Source organism: Hipposideros armiger, unplaced genomic scaffold (assembly GCF_001890085.2).
Source record: "Hipposideros armiger isolate ML-2016 unplaced genomic scaffold, ASM189008v1 scaffold_266, whole genome shotgun sequence".
NCBI lineage: Eukaryota > Metazoa > Chordata > Mammalia > Chiroptera > Hipposideridae > Hipposideros > Hipposideros armiger.
In genome coordinates this window covers 1,059,358-1,082,649 of record NW_017731616.1, presented here as the reverse complement: position 1 = coordinate 1,082,649, position 23,292 = coordinate 1,059,358, and the positions used below count along the sequence as shown (strand labels likewise).

The window sequence follows — 23,292 nt, the reverse complement described above, 5'->3', positions numbered from 1 at the left end:
GGGGGTTGTAGATTCCGGTCAAAACCAAAGACTGCACTTTGCCTCCACTAGATTAAAATGGAAAGCCAGAGTTGGTCCAAAATATGGAAAGCAAATAAATGTTCCTGGTGTTTTCTTTCCTTTCAGAATCAAACTTCATGTGAAGCCTCCTAACCTGTGGCCCCTAAAAGCATGCACTTCAGCAGAAGGCAATTTCCCCTTAATGGAATACCAGCCCTCTCCTCCTGTCACTGTGGTTTGCAACTTTCCTGAAATTAGTGTAGTGGGTAGAAACAGAGAAGAAACTCACTGAGGATGGTAATCCCAAATGCCCAAGAGCTCTCCCTCAAGGAAAGTTGATGCAAACCCGGATATCCACACTCTGGGACCCAGAGAATCTCAACTCTTTCCTGCCCCTTTACCCTTTCCGGACACTTGGGTGTTCCCCAAAGGGAGGGTCTAGACCTTTTTCTTCCCGGACTCCCAGGGGCTGCAGTCGGGGAAGCTGGGGGCACCCCCTGGGCCGAGGATAGGAAGTGGATGAGGGCTGTCCCCCAGGAAGGGCCAGGACCTTAGGGGAAGCAGCCCTCACCCCAGGCCTCCCCCACCCTCTCCTCTGCCGCGGAGGGCGCCCAGGGCTCGCTCAGTTCTGCTTGCCCGGCTGCATGACAATGACTGCTGCCGAAGCCCAGCGCCTAGCCGAAGGGACCTGGCGCGGAACGGGCCATTAAGCGTGGAATGGCGGCGGGGGGAGCAGCTATTTATAGAACAAAGCACTGCTGCTGCCAGCTGCCCCCGCCCTCCGGGAACTGGGACCCAGCCTCGCGTGCTGCAGAGAGGGCCAAACCTGGGGGCCCGAAGCAGGGGTGGGCTTTCCTGGGAAAATGGCTAGGTGTGGAGTTGAGCAACCCTTCCTCACAGTAAATGCTGCTTCCGGGATCTAGGGAAGAGAGTCCCAGAAATGCAGGCCACGCGGGAAAGAGAGGGTGGTTCCCAGGAGCTGCTAAATAACCCTTCTCTGCTCCAACCACAAACTGCCGCTGCCCCAGGGCCCGGGACACAGGAAAGCTGGGAAGATCTGGCCCAGAGCACACCCGCTAGCTGATGGTTCTGGGGCGCACTCCCGGGCTGGGGAGGGCGGGCGCGCCTGGTGTCGGCTCTATTGCTATCTCCAGCACACAGCAGCTGACGGATGGCTCTTTAATAAGACCCTCGTTAATCTTCCCCCGCCTCTCCCCCGCCTGCCCGGGGATGTCCGTATTTTCTGGCCCGATAAGGCTAGAGATTTTAGACGGTGACTTGTATCAAGAAAAGCAAATCCTCATTGTTCAGCCGGAGCCACTCGGCTGTGTCCCTTCGAACAAATCTCCCTTTTTCCTTAAAAAAAAAAAAAATTACATCCCTTGGGCGTTTTCATTTCAGACCCTCACGTCTCCGGAGAGCTGTTCTTTCTCCTCTCCAGCTCCCAGATCTATTTCTCTTCCTCTCTGGCAAATCGTCCGACCCCCCCATCCCCCTTCCCCTCTTGCGGGCCCCCACCCTCTCCTGCTTCCTTTCCCTTCCCTCCTTTCCTCAAAGGCAAACCCTCGGGCCTGCGCTGCCCGCACCTCTCCCAGGTAGGCCACCGGGGGCGCAGGCTATCCCTTTTTCTTGGCCTTCGAGGCCACAAAGAACGAAATCTAAACCCGTTATGGCATCTCGGGGCAAAAAAAATCTCAAGTCAGAGTCCACTTTCAACGCGCGATGGTAGAAAGGGAAGGGGGACAACATGTCAGCCACCGTCTTAGGCAGATAACGAGCCATTGGCCTGCTCTCCAGGAAAGCCAGACCAGTTCACCTTTTCTCCAAGACCTTCTGGACACCAGCAGAGAATAAGCGTTGGAACCGCCCCGGCGCCGGGCAAGAATAGCCAGGCTGCCGCTCAGGGGTTGGGTGGGGGGCGCTGTGCTCGCGCTCACGTGCCCAGACACCCCAAAGGGAGCCCCACTGTCTCAGGTAGTCCTGGACGCCGCGGAAAACGTCCCTCGGGGCCAGGTCAGGGGAGGGCAGAGGAGGGTGTCTCCGCCAGGCATCAGGGCTGTAGGGACATTAGAAAACCATACCCAAGGGCCGGGATCTCCTTCCACGTGCGTCCCACTTTCCCAAATCCTCAAAGCCCGCTTGCCGCGCGCCTCCTTGCCGGGCCCCAGCCGGCCCTTTCACTTACCGCAGATCTTGAGCCCCAGTTTTCTGGTACATCCATGAGCCACGCCGCACCAGGTGTCATACGCTAGAAAGCAAGAGAGGTGCTATCAGTGAGGCTCAGGCCGTAGGGGACCGGGTCGAGGGCAAAGGATTTCTGGGGAGGGTGAGGCAGGTCTTCGCCTGTACTTCTCATTAAAATTCTCTTTCCTGAAAGGAGTAAGGAGCCAGATCTGTGGGCTAACGAGCAGACTCGCGCCCTCCTAGCCCCCATTCACACACCCCTTCTGCTCCCACCGTCAGGTACAGAACAGTGTCTCTGAGAGGCCGCGCACCATCGCCCTGCCGGGAATCCAAGGGACCCACGCGAGGGAGCCCAGAGGAGGCAGGGTCCGAGTGAGGCAAGCTAACCCGAAGTGCAAAGGGTCAGGCTCCGCAGCTCGAGTTGCCCAATACCCACGCGCCAGGCCCTGTCCCTTGGTGTCTGCTACGCAGACTCACAGGGCTACCACAGCAGCCCGGAAAGAGAACACAGAGGCATCTGGGACCAACACGTCTCATAATTTCTTGGCGGGTCTCCAGCGGAGTGGCAGCTTAAAATAAACTGGCATGAAATGGGGTCGCGCAAGAGTTCAAGAATTAATTGGGTGAAAAATAGTATTTGACTAGATGATCGGGCTCGCATGGCTGCTCTTCAGTTGGACCAGGGAGTCAGGAAGACAATAGTGTGCATCCAGTCCTCATCCCTGGCCCCCTCTTCCGTCGACATCTCGGGTCTGAAGCAGACGAAAGAGAAGGGAATCAAGCACCTTTCCCCTGGGTCCCAACTGCGGACCCAGGCCCTGCCGTATTTCCAGTCTCCTCAGGGTCTATCCTGCCCTTCGGGTTCACCTTCCAACAAGGAGCTGGAGGGGTGCTCGCGGAGCCCGCTTGTGAGCTGCCGTGGTGGGCCCAGCGTGAAATTCCCTTCGGATCCTTCAAAGCAAAGCTCCTCCAACCACTCCCATCCCCCACCCCACCCTGACCAGTGCCTTCAGCCCTGCACGAGTGTTGGCTGCGATAAGGAGAGTGACATCGATTAAAACGAGGCACAACAGAACCCCAGCGGGGAGAAGAAATAGCGCGACTCAGCGAGACGGCGTGTCACAGATGGAGTTCCTGCAACAGACAGGAAATCGGTGCGAAAACAAAACCCTGATAATAACACCAAACTGGTAAAGAGCTATTTCCACCCGATAAAGAACTTCCACTTTAAACACCCATCTCAGCTAATTTTCATAACAACCCTATGAAACAAAAAGAATGTTAATCTAAGAATCATTTTACAAATAAAAACATTGAGGCTCAGAGAGGCTAAGCAAGTTTTCCAAGGTCACTCAGCTAGGGCATTTGAGTTCAGACCAATTGCTCTGCCTTTCAGAGCTGGGGATTACAGTGAAAGAAAGGGAAAGAGAGATGGGGTGAGGAACAGAGAGCCCTTTCAGTGTAGCGAGTGGAGGGGGAGGAGGGACAGCAAGAAGGAGGAGTCGCTGGAGCAAGAGGCCGAATATGGTTGTGCAGATTGAGCAAGGCCACCTCCTAGAAGACCTTGCAGGGGCAGAGAAGTGGCGCCAGCTGGGAGGGCGAGGACGTTATCTGCAACAGAGGAAGAGGGTGGATGGAGAGCCCGACATTAGCGTGCAGCCTGGGATGTTGGGGACCGGCGACAGCGTTCTCTGGACTGGTGGCTGCATGCTCTTTCCGAGCTGGGTCCTCGACTACGTTCCCTCTGCCTCAGCGGCTTCCGGTTGCGCCAGGCCATGTGCGAACTCAGGTCAAGGCCTCTACTGGGTCTCGGACCTGGGGCTGAGCACATGGCGCTCCACCTCTGCCTGCCGCCGGGAAGAAGCAAGAGGGAGCGCGGCTTGGCAGTGGGGGTGCACGCCTCAAGGACAGGTGAACACAACGGCCTCCCAGCCCCACCACGCAGCAAAAGAGGGGCAGGACATGTTGAGAGGGCTGGAAAAGGAAGCCATGAAGGCCGGAGCAACAGACAAAGGCGCGCAGGCCTCGCGTTCCTCCCGGCCTGTTTCGGCCAGCTCTGCCGCCAGTGCCCGGTTCACGTGCCACCAGGACTAGCGGCTCTCCCGAGCCCCTCTTTGTTGTGTTGGGTAATTGTAGTTCGCCTGGGGGGCGGGGAGAGGGAGCTGCAAATGGAACTCGTATGCAGCCTAAGGACTTAAGGCCTCTAGCCTGGGAGCCAGTGGCAGCATCAAGGGGTTGCCGGGTGTGAGGGGTGGGGGTGGGAGGTGGGAGTCTTAGCCCATAACAACTCCCTATCTTCGTTGATGGAAACAATCAACGTTTTTCTCAAGCTTATAGAAAGTGCCATAAAAGCGCAGCAATAAGCCCTCCTAAACACACTGCCATCCCTAAGCCCCACTGATATAGAAAATTGAGGGCGGTTACTATCTGGAGCTGATAGATTTGGCGGGAGGCACATTTCAAGCCAAATTGGAAAAAGAAAAACAATTCTCTCTTCCCCATGTCTCGATAGAACGGTAGGAAATCAATCTGAATTAAAGACAGATTCCAAAATGGGTTGAAAAGCACACTGAACTAGGGGTAGGGAAGCATAAATCTCCCCCCCCCATCTGGTTCCCCGTTTCTTCCTCCCTCTTTGGGACGTGTCAATTGCTGACAGGTCTCCTGCCCGGGAGAAGAGAGAGGGGTGCTCTCTCCTCCTGCCCTGGCAAACCTTCTGGCCTCCTCCTGGTTCCCCACCTCTCACCACTCAGGATGCTGTCCGCTCTTTTTTCTTTTTTGTCTCTGAGATGTAATTAATTGTCTAAAATGTCGAGGCTCATTCTCAAACCATTTTATGCACCTTTCTCGCCCCTGACTTCTCCCTCACTCGTCAATAGCTCGACGCAAATTTGGAGCAATTAGGGATCCCGAGTTTTCTAAAAGCTGCAATTAACGTCGAAATTTCCGCTGATTATAGACTTCGAGCACAGCGCAGGGGGAAAGGAGGAGGGGGGGTGGTGGTCTAATCTCGTCCCAACGAAAGCAGGAGACAGAAAACTCGATTCCCGTTGAGACTCGGGGCTCCTCACACCGAACTCTACACTGACTCTCGACGTCCCACCGAGCAAGAAAGCACACACAAGACAACAAAAACAACGCTCTCGCCGCCGGAACATCCCTCGCAGCTCAACCCTCAAGGATCGCTGCCACTTTGCCCCTTCATGATTCTCACTCTCCAGCGCCCCCGAATCGCCTAGCATCCCTGTCAGTAGAACGACCTCTGGCCCGGATCGGGTCAGGGCCCCATTTCTTTCCAGCCTCCATCATCTCCGCGCTCCGCCTTCCCTTTCAGCCAGCGTAGCCTCCTCACGTCCCAGCGCCCCCACCTTCCTCGCAGTCGATTTGGTAGGAAACTGGGGCAGGACCTACTTGTGGGGCGCAGGTTGGCAGTATTGGGATCCGCTCCCGCGTTCGAAGAGGATGCGGACGAAGAAGGGGTCGAAGACGCCATCAGCTCTGTGGTCCCGGGGCCTCTGCTTTCTGGGGTCCTTGGCGGGTCAGGCGTAGGAATAGGCTGTAAAGACAAGCGATAGCTGTGCGGGGAGGGCTTCCGGGGTCCGGCGTGCAAAAGGCTACTGAGTGGTCCGAGTGCGGGCGCTCCTCCTGAAGTCCGGGCTCGGTAGAGAGAGGCGGGAGGAAGGGCAGCTAGCCGGCTGGGTCGGGGTGCGCGGGGAGGGAGGGGAAGACGTGCGCGCGAGCTCAGAGACTCCCGAGCCGGCAACGTAGCTACCCCCCGGCGGCTCTCCAGTCTGGCTGAGCAGCGGGGCGACCTAGAGCGTAGCGCTGAGACTAGAGGAGCCCAAGGCCAGTGCAGGACGCGAGGGTGCGGGGGACTGGGCTGGGAGGACAAGGGAGGCTCAGTGAGCGATTTTCCAGCCTCGCCACGACAAGCCCCATTGGGTTCTCAGCAGCCGGCCGGCGGGCATACGGGGGGAGGGCGCACAGGGCGGGCACGTCTGGTTCGGTGTCTGGTTCCCGTTGTTGTGTCTGGCTAATTCCCTGGAAAGGAAGGCTAACTGCTCTGGAGACCGAGGACTTTGGTGAGACAAGGTGAGAGGACAAGAGGGTCCAGATCTTTACATTCTCCTTCGGACTTGGCGAGGGAAGAACTACTACAATCACCTTGCAATCCAGGCAGCCAGCAAAGCAGCGGATCGCAACCTCGCTCTTCTCCCTCTTGTCTCACCCCACTTTGAGCCGACTCGAAGCCTAGGATGAGGCTAGGTCCAGGTTTCTGTGTTTCCCCTCCACCCAACTCTCTGAGGTCCCCGGATTTCTCGCTGCACAGACTCGGAGTGGGTGAGGGAGGCAAGAAAGGGGAACGTCACCGGGGAAACGAACTTGCGCCCAGGGCGCGGGAGACGGCAGACAAGGACGGGTGCTCAGCGCCCCTGGTCAGCGCTCGGCGCTGGCGCGATGGCGTCCGAAGGCCCCGGGACAGAGAGAGTGCGGTCGAATCTGGGTAGGTCTCAGGTCCAGAGGAGTAGCGCTCGCTGCCCACTGCTTCCTCACCCTCCCTTAGACCCCACACCTAGCTCCGCTCGCGCACTCGCACAGCAACGCAAGCAGCGGGTTGACCGCAGCTTCTGGGGAAGTAACAGGTTACCGCTCTGAGTCGCGCCTTCAGATGCTGCTGCCCTGGAGCCCTCAGGTGAGACCAGCGCTCGCAGCCAGGAAGCGCAGGAGAAAATCGCTCTCGATCCACTTCTGCGCGAGCCTCAGCTTCACTGCATCCCCGGGAAGTGAATCTCTCTAGTGGGGATAGAATGAGTGCGAGGGCAGGGGTCTCTGCGCCGCGCACCGGCAGAGAGCCTGGATTGGGGAAGGCGGGACGCACTCGGCTGCGGAGGGTAGATGGCGGACGCCGGAGGTGGGGGTGGACGAGAAACCGCGGGTGGAGAAGACACAGCTGAACAGCCAAGGCTGGGCTCTGGAAAGTCCGCGCGGCCGCGCGCTTACCCACCTTGGCTCGGCCACAGTCAGCCAAGCGCTCCTGCCGCTCCTCTGCGCAGCGCTCAGCGATCCGCTTGGCTCGGCGAGCCCTGCCACAGGCTTAATCTGTCCGGCGTCACCTCCAGCTGCCGCCTCGCTCCCACTATCACTGTCCCGCACGCGAGCGCCCGGAGGAGAAGAGAGCGACTCGGAGAGGCGGCTGCTTGGCTTCGGGGGAGGCGGGGGCGGAGTGGGGGGGCGGGACCCGCTCCGCGAAGGAATCACGAGGCCGCTGCTCCCGGGGGCAGCGTGTCGGCGTAGTGGCGGGGCTACTTTGCAGGTGCCTGGCCGCCTCCGGAGCTTTATATGGCGATTATAAATCCAGATCACGGTTTTGCGCCCAAGGGAATGGGGGGTGGGGGTGGGGAAGGACCCTATGAGTAATCCAGAATGTACTCAACACACTCTATTTTTTGAAATAGGCAATGTCGGGTAAGAGGAGGGAAAAGATAATTCCTATGAAGAATTCTGCTTCCCTGAGCGCTTCTTCCTCGCTCTCCTCCCCCATATCTTTGAGAAGACAAGAGTAGTGGCATTGCCTCAATTTCTTTCCCCGCAGTTTCTCCCGATCTGAGACCCCGCCACGCTTCCTTGAGCGGCAGCTCGCTCTGTGTCCTCGCTGGCTCTCTACTGTGCCAGGGCTGTTGTAAAAGCAAAGGTAGCAGAGATGGGGCGTGCGCGCGGAGGGGGGGTACACTTAGACACTTGGAGGAGTCTCCATCTTCTTTTCACTTACTTCCTCATCCAGCTCGAGGCCTCCCCAAAGCACTTCACTTGAGCCCAGCTACCCAGTGACACGGCAGAGAAAAGGGTCGTTTCTCACCCACTTTGTTCTCCCTCCAAGTGTCCACCTAGTGTAAATGAATCAAGAGGCTTTGGCTAGAAATAAATGATAACGGTTTATTCAAGGGTCTTAGGATTTGCAAACTGGAAACACAACGAGGCAATACCTAGAGTGTTCCCATGAAGAAAAATAAGCGGAAGGTTCTTATAGTAAAAATTCTTAAGAATCAGTTCTGCATTCTTAGCCTCTGTATTGGTCCCAGATGGTAATCTTCTCATAGATGACTGGTGGTCTGGATAATGGATGTCAGATAATCTGGATAATGGAAGTCACATGGTGGGGATACCTGAACGTTCTTTCCTTAGTTCTTCAGGGGGTAACCAGAGGGTTATCTGGAGTTTTTAATGTATATCCAGTCAGTGAGGCAAGATTGGAAAGTTAAAAAGTTTAAGTTGCCAGGCTAGTTAAAACAAGAGTAGAATTGTTTCTTTATGCCTCAATCTACTTGATTTTAGTAATTTAGCAGCTTGACGATTGTGACTCCATTTTATTTCTTCGTTCTATTCCTCACTGACTTTGGTCCCCTTGGCGATGGGGAGAGAAGCAATCCTGATTTATCACATCTGAAGGTTAATAACATGCACTAGCGCCCCTCCACACACACGGGAAACCCGAGCACAGAGGTGGCCAGGGTGTGTGTGTGTGTGTGTGTGTGTGTGTGTGTGTGTGTGTGTACGGACGGGCCCTTGCTTTTTAAGGATTCTTNGTGTGTGTGTGTGTGTGTGTGTGTGTGTGTGTGTGTGTGTGTGTGTGTGTGTGTGTACGGACGGGCCCTTGCTTTTTAAGGATTCTTCTTTTGCAGTATGTAAGCATACTTAATGAATTGCCGCGTTCTGAAAGCACCTCATCACAAAAAAGCGTTAACGGAAAAATTTCCACCAGAGGGCGCCAGGCGCCCAGAGACCGAGAAGCACTGTACTAGCCTGGTCTTTCCTGATGCGCCAGAACCTACACCTGGAGGGGCGGGCCGGGCTGTTATTCTCTTGCCCCTTCAGGCCATCTCTCAGCCACCCTCGTTGCTAAATTATGTTCTCCCCTTTCCTTTACCTCAACTTCTTTTACTTTAAGGCAAAACAAAGTTGATCTTTGTGTGTGTGTGGATGACACCCTGTAACCAGTGATTGCTTTTCGCGTTTTCACAGTGATTTTTTTTTTCCTGTTGAGATGCAGCAGGCAAGGGTTATTTATGGACATGTCTGCGGCCTTGCTGGTCCACCCGAAGCCCGCCCCATCTCTTTGAATGTCTTATCGCCTTTCACCACAGTGGAAATGCTGAAAATCTTACAAATCACTGAAAATTCCGTAAGGGAGATTGAAGATTCTCCCTGAGAAGATATAGTCCGATCAGTAAAAGGGATCTCGCCGTCAGGTTTGAAATAACCGCGTTGCCCTTGATACTAAAGAAATTACTGTCTCCCTCTCTCCACCTTACAATAAAAGCTCAGGCACTTTTTAAGGACACAAAAGCCTCCTCAACTGGGGTAACGGCAGCTCCAGGCCAGGAGCTTGGGTCTGGGTAGGGTGGGCGTGCCCACTCCACGCAGGAAATGTCCTTTGGAACCTTCTTTGCACCTCGCAGCTTCTCCACCTCGCTGGAAACCCGCAGTTTACTACAAGGCTCGGCTCGGAATTCCACCCTTGCCCCCTCCTCTACCCTTTCTAAAAGACATGTTTCACCAATCAGAGAGCCCGGTACCAGCGTTAAATCATTCAAGACGCGGGGCAAGGAGACAGGCGGGAGGAGGCAACAAATCCCGGCGCCCCTCGGTGTCCGCTGTCTTGGGAAGACGCCCTCTCGCCCTCTGTCTGCCCAACCGTCTCCCAAGACCCGAGATTTTCCAAAGGAAGATTCGTTTACCTTCACCTGTGGCATTAGATTGAGATATGTCCAACGACTCCCTCTTCTGACCCCGGTGTCCAAAACCGCTCACCCCTAACGTTTTAGCCAAGAAAATTGTCTCGTTGGAAAAAGAAATTACCTACAAGACTAGGTATCACAAATTAAAGCTGAGTGGGTCCAGGTGCGAGGACATTCCTTCCTTTCTCCTTTATGGAGAGGGAGGGGAGGGATGAAGGCTCGTTCTTAATTTAAAAAAGTTTAATTAAATATCAATAATTAATTAAACGAATATTTATCACCTACTGTGTGCCAGACACTGTTCTCATGGAGCTTACACTGTCCAAGCAACTTATATTATCCCTGCACTCATGGAGTTGACGTTTCCAGTTAGGCGGGGAGAGTAACAGACTTGGGGGCTTAATGGCTTGGATTTATTCTGCAATTATTTCTCATTCCAACCAGAATTTGGGGCTCAGCGGAGATGGTAAGGAACGGAAGGTCTGGAATTCCACCCAGTTCCAACACGAGTTAGGAAGCAGGGCCCGGCCCTTTCAGCACCAAGGACAGCGCCCACCGTTTTGTCCCTCAAACCTCTCTTTGGTCTGCGCTTCAGTCCCCAGCTTTTGGCCAACCCACCCAGCTCGACGCGGCCCGCCTTCCATCCGCCCCACCCCCACTCCTGGCAGTAACTGCTGTGTTTGTTTTTCCTTGTTGGTGGGGTGGGGGTGGGGCGGAGTATTTGGCCCCCTCCTCTCTTCCCTGATAAGAAATCAAAAGGAGGGTGGTTGTGGTCACCTTTTGGCTCTTCAAAACATTTGGAATCTATATTTTTTGTTTGTATTTGTCACTCTTCTTTTTCATCTTTTATTAGTACCGGGGAAATGCTTTGGACAATGGGGGTGGAAAAAATATATCCTCTCCAGGGACTCGAACCGGTGATGAAGGATGGCCCGGAAGGGAGTGGTATCCGCCCAGCTGTTTCGTTTTCTTTTGATCTAAGGTTTAGCGCTTTGAAGGCACGGGAACGCGACGCCTAGAGGCAGAAGGGGTGGGCGAGTGCGATCCCTCCAGACTCTCTCTCCCGGGTTTGCAAGCTTGAAAGCCCTGGCTACTCGATCCTGTCAGCCAGAACAACCTTCCTTTAGGTCACCGTTGGCTGGAATTCGGGAACACGACCCTCCACCCACAATGCCCTTTTTCCTGGGAGGTTTAAAGATATTCCAATTGGATTTGAAGCCCAACCTTTCGGCAAAGGAAAAAAGGGAGTAGGTGGGAGGAGAGTAAAGGCATGGAAGGGGCGCCCTACGGGCTTCGGGAAAGATTTTTATGCGTAAGATATGGTCCACGTCAAGGTGAGTAAATAAGAAACGTCAATCTTTTTTTTTTTTTAACGTACATAGTATTTTTAGTCTCCAGGAAAGGTAATTTAGATCCATGGTATTGGTTCATTTCAGCCGGCTATTTTAAGTATCTAATTTATGACCAAAAAAGAGGGAAAAAATGGCAGTGATCATCGTTTAAATGTCTGTCTCCCGAGACCAGGGATGGCTGTGAGAAGCGTTAACCTCACACTCGGTTTTTCTTAGGTCGGAGCTTAGGTCTACTCGGGGTGTTTGTGTACTTTAAAGCTAGTTCCCCAGATCATTCTGGACTTTGGGGACCACTGCTAAATCGACACCCGTACCCCAACAGACCACACTACACTCACTCCTGGGAGATAGAAAAGGGTTAAAAGCGTGGAGAGGGAGGCAGAATTCCAACCAGAACGGTGGAGAGGACTCTCCGGAAATTACAACCTTTTCTCCTAAAGAAGAGAGCTGAATTGCTCAGATAATAGTCAAATAGTCCCTCCCCCCTTGACATTCTGAACATGAAAACATTCCAATGTTAAAGAAATTAATCAAGGAGGAAAGAGTGATTTGTACTGGGGCAAATGTACAAATCTTCAGACTCCCAATTCTTGCTATTACAAACATGAAGACAAAAGGACCACTAGGTGGCGATAGATTATAATTTCTGAGGAGAAACAACAGCCCAGGAGAGCAGTTCAAGGAAAACTGCAGGCCCTTTCCAGTTCACTCATCCCCTGCCATATTTCACAAAGCAGAGCCTTTTTTAATGCTGAGAGATCCTGCTGGAAGTGGCCTGAAACAGTCCCTTCGTCGCTTTGGTGAAAGAGAAGGGGGTGCGGTGCAGCGTATCCTTTTCCCACAGAGCTGCCCCTCAAAGGTAGCCTTAGGAAGGGAACTCTCTGATATTAGGCAAGATGTTTCACTGCAAAATTGGAGACCAAGGAAATAACAGATCTGGATTGCAATTCTGACACAGAGCTTTTAGGACATACCTATTTTTTCAGTTCTCCTTTGAACAAAAGCTAAGGCAAAAGCAGTCCTTTGCCCCCCAAATGGGATGCAAATCATTTCCCTCATGAGATGCTTTTAGTGAAAGAGTATGAAATGGGATGCTAGTTATAGTAGTATTTTATCCATTTCTTTCAGTGTAAAAGCTCTTGAACTATTTAAAATAGCAGGCATTCAGCCCTTGTTTCAGACTTAGATGTCTGGGATTGCTGTTTAATGAGAAGATTCTGACTTGGTTGTGGAGAATCTGATAACAAACTTCTGTTTCAGATCAGGTTCATTCTCTAATCCTGGCCAGTTAGTTACTCAGGGGAGAAAACTGGAAACTTAAAGGGAAGGGGTTCATCTTTGCTGCTCTAGCTCAGTCCCCTTCATGTTAAGAACTTATATACCTGGGTTGCCAAAAAAATGTATACAAGTGGACACTTTGGTCAACATTGCTCAAGCAGTAGTTCACCATAATCAGAAGTGTCTGGATGCTGATGGTAACCACTTTGAGAAACTCTAGTAATTGCAGAAGTCAAACGTGACTTGTATTCATCTTTTGTTATCGGTATATATTACAATTTTAATAGTTTTTTCCTTTCTTAAAATGTGTATACTTTTTTTGGCACCCTTTGTATAAGAGCTCACTGGAATTTATTCACACTCATAGTTCCATCTGCAAATCTGCGTCATGGGTTTCCCCAAAGCAGTTAGTCACCTGGAGCTCATTCTATCTGACTCTCAGTTGCAAGGCTGAGGTCCTGTTTTCTTGAGTCAGGGATCCTTTAGACCTGCACAACCTGAAATTTCAGGCATCCCTAAATACGAGGGTTAAATAATGAGTATCTTCTCACTGGTGCTATAGGCACATTGTCTCAACTTCATAGCCAGGGACAAGTCATGGACAAGCGTCGGGGAGACTTGAACTGGTAAAACTTTTTTTCCTCTTCCACAGATCAGGACTGTATATACTCCACTCCTCCCAACCCCCACCCCTTAATGTGGGGCTTGGCCATGTGATTTACTCTGGCCACTGGCATGGAGCTTAACTGCAAACCCATGAGTTTTGTCGTGATGTGTTATGCATCCTTTTTGTGGTAGTAGCTGACACCAGGCCAGGGAGAGCCAAGGTGAGACTTAGAGAAATGCCTTGGCATAGGCTGCCCAGAACTTCTTACTGTGGGCCCCGTCTGGCCTCCTGGTGGTGGTGGTGGTGGTGGAGGGGAGTGGGGTACATTCAAGGTCTTTCTCTATGTGTGTCTCTCACTTCAGAAATATGATATGGAAATCAGGTGTTTATTGTGTGAATTCTCGTTTAACTATCACCTCTATTTTGCTGAAGAGGAAACAAGTCCAGGGAGGGTTCAGGACTTTCCAGACCACACACTGAGAAGTGAGCTGAAAACTCATCTTCCTTCAGTCCCATGCCCTGTACACTGCTGAGGCTGCCTCCCCTTATTTGCCACATAATAACCATTTGACCTGGGAAAAATCAATCTCTCTGGACTCCCATAACAGGGAGGAGTAGGTTATCATATGAGATCAGATAAGCCCTCATTTATCTGAAATAATTTAGTAATAGTATTTTGTGACTCTTCTCAAATGAAGAAATCTCATGTTGTGAATGCTAAGGACTCCTTTTAAGGACCTCTTGATTTCTTCCAGGCAGCTGGTTAAGGAGGGAAAGCAAAAACTTGAAAGTCAGATAATTCAAATCTTGATTCTACTTACCAGGTATCATTTAACTACTCTCAGTCTAAATGTTCTCATCAGTAAAATGGGGGCTAGTTCAACTTCGTGGGCTATCTTATGCAGTGCCCATAAAACTCATGTTAGCAAGTTCAGCTGTGCCTGGTTTATGATGCTTTCCTCCTCAGTTCAACAATGATTTTGATCCATTTAAGTGTTTTCTCCTTGGGTGTATAAGCGAAGCCTAACGTGTGTTTTCTTTTGTTGCCCATTTGTTTCAGCAGAGCTTGATCATCCCCTGACACAGATATGAGGCCCTCCCCTTTAGTGAGTTAGGCTTTTTAACCCACCAAGAAGTTTTGATTCCTAGAGGGGAAAGCTTTCTGATGGAATATTCAGACTCACCCGAGAAGGGGTGAAAAGGGAGCCAGTTTTGTGACAAAGTCCTCATTCTACCCCAGTGACACTGGTCTTCTTGCTGTTTCTTGAACATTCTAGGCATGCTCCCTCTGCAGCAACTTTGCAATTACTGTTCCTCTCCTTGAGGGGGTTGGGGGGTGGGAGTAGGGGAAGCTCTTCTCTCCAGTATCTGTAGGATTTGTTCCTCCTCATTCTGGTCTTTGCTCAAATGTTCAAATGTTATTTTCTCAGTGAGACCTTGCTTTATTCTTCTATCTAAAATTGTAATTCTCCCCCTCTCACAGTACTCCCTATCCCTTCCATCTTTTCCTATTACACTTTTTACCTCACTTGATCTATTGTATACTTACTTATTGCTTTTCTTCCCATTAAAATCTGAACTTCATGAGGGCGTGAATTTTTTTTTTTAAACCAATGTATTCCCAGTAAAGAATGGTTCCTGGAACACTATAACCACCCAATGCATGTTTTGCTGGGTTTTATTTTGTGCAGCTGAATAGATATATATTCCTAAACTCTTCAGCTGGCCATCTGGAAGGCACCTGGCCACTGCAGAATGAGTGTGGGCAGTCATTTTGCATCAATTTATTTTCTACACCTGAATTCAGATAAAAAAAGAGAAGGCAGTAAGTCCCCAAAAATCAGTCTCTAGGAGACCTCAATTAGCCTAATGGAAGCAGCCAGTTAGCAAGTTTTAGTTGAAGACAGCTTTCTTAAACTATTCTTTTAATTCTATTTAGCATATATGATTTTCAGTATTTGTCCTCTTATTTTCTTTCATTGGTGGGTTGTAAGTTAAGAAAACGTAGCTTTACCATGACAATGTTGTCTGTTGATCTAAGTATTCTGCCTCACCTTTGGTTGACTTCTGATACCAACAGGAAGAAACTGAATTTGGTGCCTGTTACGATGGGGAAGACATTTTCCTCCTAACACATTGTCCGATGCTAGACAGGGAACTGAAATCTATCATCTTTACAGAATGATCCTTTTCAAATAATGCTTTCTATGGAAAGACTTTTAGCATAATTTTTATTAGAGATGAAGATACACTATCTCTCCTGCTTTACAACTATTTCCCTGTGTACCCCTTAGATAAGACCCTCACAAGGCTTACCTCAACCTTGATCTTTTGGTTTAAATTGACCAATCTGGCTTTAGCCTGGGAACCCAAAAGTATTCTACTTGTGGACCCTAATAAAGACATGTACCCCAGGTCCTGCTGCCCACTCTCTGCCTGCGCCTTGTCCTTCCCAGGCATAAGGTGTACCTCCTCCAGGACCTGTGAGTAATAAACTTCTCTATTTCACTTCCCCTTGGGGTCTCTGTTCAACCATGGCTCACCCACCATCTGACATCCCAGGGTTCTACTTAACACATGTTAATTTGACAAAAATCACAATCACAGGGGACAGAGAACTGGAGAGACTGCAATGTGAGACTGTCTCAGTCAGACGCTGCTGGTTTTTTTGTTTGTTTTAGCTGAGCTATCCTGCCACTTGTTAGCAGCTCAGCAGCAGCTCAGCTCGGGCTGGGAATCGAACTGCTGTTGCTCAGAACTCACACTCTTGAGCGAGCTCTTAACCAACTGAGCCACTCGGCCAGCCCAGACCCTGCTGGTTTTGAAGATGGAGGAATGGGGCCAAGGAATGCAGGCGGGATCCAGAAGCTGGAAAAGACAAGGAAGCAGATTCTTTCCTAGACCCTTCGGAAAGAATGCAGCCTTGCTGACACCTTGATTTTGGCCGAATGAGACCCATTTTGGATTTCTAACCTCTGAAACAGTAAGATAATAAATTTGTATTGTTTTAAGTCACCAAGTTTGTTGTCATTTGTTACAGCAGTCATAGAAAACGAAAATACTTTCCATAATCAACTTGTGAAAGTTAACTGCCAACATCTCCGGCAAATCTTTCTGTGTTCCGATTTTTTTAGGGGGTAGCACCATCATACATCCAGTTATCCAACTGGGAGTCATTCTTGACCTCCAACTCTCCCCCCTATTTAATTCATCACCAATTCCTGTCAGGTCTCTCTGCCTCTAAAATAACCCCTCCATTCCATTGCATCTCTCTGCTATTGCCTCTTTCTAGGCTACAAGTTTGAACTTCTAGAATTATTATGTAACAGTGGAGTTTTGTATTCCACTGTAAGTCTGTTCTCTATACTTTCAGATACATGTATGTATATATACATATACATTTTTAAAATTGGGATCCATAGGAAGAAATACATCTCATATCAAGATCTAGGAGGGACGGACATGGACACACACACACACACACACACACACAAGTTTCACAAAACCATAATTCCCATTCTCTTTTGCAATATGTGCTATTTTTTAGTCTATGTAATTTAATTTAAAAAAAACCCCATCTACTTGTGACTTACTATAATGATTTCATAACTGACCAATGGATCATGACCTATAGCTCGAGAAAACATTTTTCTACCTGGCTACTAGAATGCTCTTTCTAAAATACAATCATTATTTTGCTCAAAATCCTTCAACGATCTCCCACTACTCTAAGGATAAAGTTAAAACTTTAATATGGCCTATATATTATCCTTCACTCTCCCGCCCCTTTATCACTGTAGCTTCATTCGTCTCTACTCTAACTGGCTCATTTTCATTTTGCAATCCAATCTTACCTACTTACTTTCTGGACTCAGAATGTATCTAACAGAACCCTCTTCCCCACATTCTCTTCTTGTAGCTAAGTGCCACTCATTCTGCCTCTCAGCTCAGACCTCCCTTCCCTCTGGATGCCTGGTCGGGTTAGGGGCCTCTTGTGCTTACCCCCTTCTAGTTGAACTTTGAAAGTGTTATTTAAGAGCAGGGACTGGGTTTTGTTCCCGATACTATAAACCTAGTAGGCCTTCAGTAAATATTTATTGAATAAATGACACTGTTTCAGTGGGTTCCCATCTTAAGTTCATTAAGTGGGATTCCAATGTTGCTGAATATTTGGGTACTTTCATACCATTGTAACATGTTATAAAGTTTCAAAGAAGGCACAGGTCTGGAACATACCTGTCTACATAGATACAACTTGTTTGCTGAGTCATGAAATAGGTTCTAGAGGTTAGCTCTGGGTGAAGCAGCATGGAAAGCTGCAATCACTAGCTCTCTCATACTAGGGCATAACCCAGCAGCATCTCCAAGGCTTCATTTCCTCATCTGAATTCCAGTTTACCCTTGGATATCTACAAGCACCCCAAATTAAATTCGTGTAACTTACAGGGATACTAATAGCATGCTCTTAGAACGGTTGTGAGACGCCAGTGGGTTAAATAATAAAATAATACTTTGCAGATTATTTTTTAGCTATTATTGCTACACACAGACACACATGCCTATCAGATTATGCCAACACCCTAAGTTACACTGATCAAGGAGAGCAAATAGGATGACGAACAGGAAGACAGAGGTACTGAGCATCCTCTGAATGATGGATGAATGAGCAAACCTTGACCATTCTTAGAGTTAGCTATATAACATGACCTGTGATCTGTGATATCGTCATCAGACTGGTATATGGTGGTTTTCCTATGGTGGGAGGAATAATCACCCACCACCCCCGCCTCCCCTTCCCTCCAACACACACACACAAATAAAAAGAACAAGCCATTCATGTGGTCTGTGTCAGCCAGCCCTCCAGTGTTATCTGACTGCTGATGTAACTAGAGGATTATACATACCTGTCTTCATTTCTTTTAGTCACTCCTATGAAACGGTACAGAATTTCTTCCTCTGAATGCTAGCAGACTACAAAATGCCCCCAAAATACACGATGCTGCAAACATTTTGGATAGAACATGATACTGTGCTAAAATAAGAATAAAAATTTAAAATGCCTATCCCCAAATCATACTGGCACATTCAAAAACAAATTACTTAGAAATATTTTTCTCATTTTTATCTCAGTTACCTTACAACTTAATCTGAAGGTGGCAGAAATTCATCAAGGAATACAGAATCTGCAAAATAATGTAGATTTATACATCAAAAGTGTAATAAAGTCATATACATAAATATTTCACGAAAGAATGTAAACATTTTCATTAATTTTCACTTCATTCACATATATACACTCCATTACATATTTGCCAGGCACTTGTCAAGTTGCTAGGGATATAATAGTGAAAAAGACAAAGTCCTACTTCTTGAAGTTTACATTTTCTGACAGGGAGGGAGAAGACAAAAAGAGCAAGTAATTAAATAAGAATGTCAGATACTGATATATGCTATAAAGAGCATAAAACAAGGGATATAAAAGTACCTGAAGAGGTGCTCCTGGGAGGGGCTAAGAGTATGGATTCTAAAGCCATATGCCCATGTACAAACCCAGGCTCTGTCCATCAATAGGTCTGTGATGTTGAGCAAACTACCCACCCTCCCTGTGCTTCAGTTTTCTCTTCTGTTGAATGGGGACAACAATAGTGCTTACCTCATGGGTTTGTTGGGTTAAATAAATTAATGTGTGTAGAACAGTACCTGGCACAGAGTGCTCTGTAAGTGTCTTCAATTACTATTTTCCTCTCTGAGTAACTCACATTAAGCTAAGATTTAAATATTAAGGAACTCAAACTATAATAACATGACTAAAAGAACTCTGCACCAAATAAAGACGAATTAGATGAAAATGCAGCTCTCTTTTTTATTTCCAGTAATAAAACTACATGAAGATTAAACCACAGTAGTTTCACCCATCTTCACATTCATCGGAGCTTTCTTCACTTAGTGCCTCACTTTCTCCATTACTCTCACTGCTACTGTCTTCATCACTGTCTTGGTCATCTTCCTCAAGGTTTTGAGCTTCCTCTGCCACAGAAAGGGAGAGAATTTCTTAAAACGTTTCTTAATATTTCCACCCTTTGAAAAATCATAATTTTCCTTGCTTTTCCCTCCACTAAGAAATTCATATATTTGGAATGTGAGAACTGAGCTGAACTTTGCTAACTGTAGGTAGGGTTACAAGAGTAGCACAAAGAAGAATATATTCTTACTAGCATAAAGATGTTTGTGGATTTAAAGCATATTTAAAACTGGTGTATAAAAATATTTTTACGATTGTCCACATAATTCTTACTTAAATAGAGTAAGAGTAAATGAGCTTTAGAGTAATTTAGAGGGTACTGGCTTTCCTTGGAATTGTGGGATAGTCCCTGTAATGCATGGGGCAATTAGCATGTTCTGTTCTCTCTGAGGACCGTCAGGTGCGATACCTGTGCCCAGGAAGCCTGCTTTGTTTGGGGAGTTCCACCCAACAGAGAAAAGGGAGCCATCTTGACCATCAACTGAGGACAAGCTGGTTTCATTAAACCACCCAAAGCAACCATTTAGCCTTTTTTAACTACTTCCTGAAGATGTATTTTGTCAGTCTCCTGGGATAACGGGTTTTTAAATAGAGACTGCTCACAGTTCTATGAGAAAGAAGGAATTTCGATTTTTAAATTTACCCATCAGCAACATTTCTTCAATAAGCGAGAAAAACTCCTTGGCCTCAGGATTTTCTGGTTCATAGAGTAGGACTGAAAATGGATAACAGAACGTGTGTTATTAATGTTCAGTGTTTCAGCAAACAGGCTCCTCAGAATGAGATTGAAACTGTCAATCAGAGGAAGTGAAAATGCAAAAAGGAATAAACGCCAACAATTATCCCATGGGTATAACTAAGGGCAAATAGAGAAAAGGCTCTACTTAGATTAGGTGCTTTGTACAAGAAATAATCCTCATTCTATTTTCTACCTCCTGTCTAAAGAATGCAGTCTCTGTTACTATGAAGCATCCCCCATAAGCCTGAAACCAAGATGTTTTTTGGTTATAATCATTCTGCAAACAAGGTACAAATCCTGTAAAATATGGAGACTTCACTCATGAGAATGTGTGCCTGGAGGTCTGTTAATCCCTTATCTCATCTCACCCTCCCAGTGTCTACATGACAGACAGCCTTTACTGAAGGCCTCACCGGAACGCAAAGGAACAGAGTTTGGTATGTTTGTTCGTTTTTTAGTGCAAGCTCTTCCATGGTTGAAATGCCATTTTTAAAAACTCATCTTTCCAATAGGAAAACTGATTATTTCTTACTGCTCTTCATCCTTAAAACTTTTACCCTAGTTTATACCCCAGTCATCGCCTACTTAACAGTGTTCTCTTCTCTTCATCAGACCCATTGTTTTTAGCACTATCTTTTCTTTTTTGTTAATCCTTTACGTAAATGTGTCATCTTTTCTTTGGATCATACCAATAGGTTTTTTTTTTTTTTAGGTTCGTTTGTATGTTACCAAAGTCCTAGAGGCCAGAAAGATTTACATCTTTTGTTTGTTTTCTAGACGATTTTATTTATTTTTTCAGATCCTGCTCTACAGATCTCTCTCTACCTTCTTCCTACCTGCCTTGAGTATTCATAATTTTGCATCATCCATTTAATGTTGTGATTCCTGTGCGATATTTTGATGGCCCCCAGGGGGCACTGAAACATCAAGTGTGCTACTGGCTTGGCTAACAGTAAGAGAGATAATCGTGGATGGTTCAACCAGTCCCCATTGGCTCATAGGACCTCACCCCACATGGCTTTCATCCTGATACACCAAACCAGTGTCTTTATTTCCTAATCCACTAATGTAACAATCTACCACCGACCTGGTTTAGCATGACTGTGTACCTTGCTCAGAAACTGCTTTTATAGGTCCAATAGGTATTTATACATCTTTTTAAAAAGGTTTTTAATAAAAGCAATTTTTTATACATTTAAGTTGGACTAAAATAGGCTTATCATTAGCAGTCTAAATCTTTCTCTGGGACTAAGCCTCATTTTAGAGCAGCGTTTCTCCAACTTGCTCCTTGAGATACTAGTTTCTAAAGATGTCAGTATATATTTGGGAAAGTAGGTTAAATGAAGCAACTCAGGTAAAGCTTACAGTAAGAAGCAATTGTAGGACTTTACAGAACCACTCATATACTCATAACTATTATGAATCTTACGGAGAGGAGAATGTGGCTTCCCCAATTTATTACTCCCATGGAATCTTTTCGGTAGAACACTTATTAAGAAATCTTGAACTGATGTTCCTTGAAATACACAGTTTAGAAAATTTCATGTTGGAGTAAGGGTTATTCCATGAGCTTGGAGTATGAGATCAGCTACTCTCATGGTGTAACAGAAACTGCTGGCAATTGTCCATTTTCAGAGGGAGAGTTAAGGTATCTGCTTTGAAACTTAGCTTGGCAGTATCCATTCCAGGCGATGAATCAAAAGTTCTTCTTACTCTTTGCCAGGTAGTAGAGTTTATAAAAAAGTTAGGAGAAGCCTGTAGCACGTGCAGTTGGTGTCCTGGGGGTTCTTTCCCAGCCGGGGCCCTAAGCAGAGCCCAGTATGGGCCCTGAAGAAAGGCTGTCTGGTGCGAATCCTGGTTCTGCCACTGTCTAGCTGGGCCACCATGGGGCAAGTATGTAATATTTCTGTACTTTGGTTCCCTTACCTGTAATAATACTATCGACCTCATTGAGCTATTTTAGTAAGTCAGTGAGATAATGTAGATAAAGTACTTAATCCAGTCCTTGATGCATGGTAAGTGCTTAATAAATGTTGATTATTATTCGTTTTCCTGGAATGGTTCTGGGCCTAGGGCTTGGTTCCTCCTAAGCATTAGTGGATGCTTCCTTCTGGCTGAAGAGTGGGGGCAGGGAGCTGGGGCGTTCTCCTGTCTATGGGGCTCTCCAAGTCCCTCAGATAGTAGACAAGAATATTGGTCTTGTCTACTGTTTACATCTCTAGAGTACCTGATACAGAGCTGGAGCCCTCAAAACATTAAAAGATGGAATAAATGAATACAGACAACTGAGCAGGCAGCAGTCCTTTTTTGCCAGGATAAAATTATATACTCTAGGCTAATAGGAAAGGGTGGTTCATTTTACTCAAAAAAGAAATAAACATGATAGGAACTATGTTTTCTGGAAATATATATGTACTTGTGTTAGATTTACAATGATGAGAACCATTTTGGTTTTTAGGCCATTATTCTTAAACATTTACAATTATTATAATTGACAATGTAGGTCTTCCAGGCCTAAATTTTTTTTGAGGTAGAATCTAGGACGATGAACAGAAGTGTGGTGCCCTGAGAAGACTAAGCTGCAGGTTCCCTTCTTACAGGTGAAGAGACCAAGAAATAGGAAGACTGATTGGCACAAAATCTCACAGTCATTCATGAGATGAACTAAGATAGGTACTCGGGAGTCTTGACTCTCAGTCTCATTTAAAAATCACTTTTCCAAGTTGCCTCCAATGCCTGGCAGGAAATGGCACAGAGCAGAGATATCAGTTCTGCATGACACAGCAGGAAAACGGCTGAGGAAGTGTTAGGACCCTATAAAAACTGAGTGTGTAAGACATAACATTCAAGCCTTTGCCAACAGAGAAAATTTCTTGGGGGAATCCAATACAAATTTTTTAAAAGGAAGAGCAAAGAGAAAAGAGCCTTTGGGTGCCTGGGACTCCACGTAGGAAGCCTGCAGCCACACAAAGATATAAATGACTCTACTGTGATTGGACAGCAAGAAAACACACCGGGAACCCGAGGCTTTGTTCAAGAAAATGAATTTGTAAAACATTTCTGAAGGGACAAAGATGGATTATTTCATATAAGTAAATATTATATTTATTAATAAAGTAAACGTATTAGTCAACCAGAGGAGCCATTTCAAGCCTTACTGATCCATAAAGTATCTGCCTGCTTGACCAGAAATATAAGCTTATTGGGGCCGGCCGACTGGCGCAATGGTTAAGAACTGGCTTGGGATGCCAGAAGGCCCCGGTTCGGATCCCACATATGAGGGCCAGTAACACTGCCCTCCACAGCTAAGATGCTGAACAACAGCTCAACCTGGAGCTGGGCTGCTGTGAGTCGCCTGCAATGGCACAGGCTGC

The 23,292-nt window shown here is 47.5% G+C and overlaps 2 protein-coding genes across 3 annotated transcripts in view; both read right to left on the bottom strand.

Moving 5' to 3' along the window:
- Positions 1-7,807, bottom strand: part of GAD1 (glutamate decarboxylase 1) — a 39,184-nt gene extending 31,377 nt beyond the window's left edge. The window contains exons 1-3 of one of the 2 annotated variants that reach the window (XM_019656789.1): positions 7,190-7,807; positions 5,596-5,740; positions 2,186-2,248 (exon numbers count right to left, since the gene is read on the bottom strand). In XM_019656789.1, the coding sequence (XP_019512334.1) occupies positions 2,186-2,248; positions 5,596-5,677 (145 nt within the window). In that variant the 5' untranslated portion in view covers positions 5,678-5,740; positions 7,190-7,807. Of the gene's footprint in view, positions 1-2,185; positions 2,249-5,595; positions 5,741-6,832; positions 7,158-7,189 lie in introns of those variants that run through there. The other variant, XM_019656790.1, reaches the window with a different exon arrangement.
- Positions 7,808-19,014: 11,207 nt separating this feature from the next.
- Positions 19,015-23,292, bottom strand: part of ERICH2 (glutamate rich 2) — a 34,084-nt gene continuing 29,806 nt past the window's right edge. Inside the window, 2 exon segments of the mRNA XM_019656796.1 lie at positions 19,015-19,184; positions 19,823-19,894. Coding sequence (XP_019512341.1) covers positions 19,066-19,184; positions 19,823-19,894 — 191 coding nt within the window. The 3' untranslated portion in view covers positions 19,015-19,065.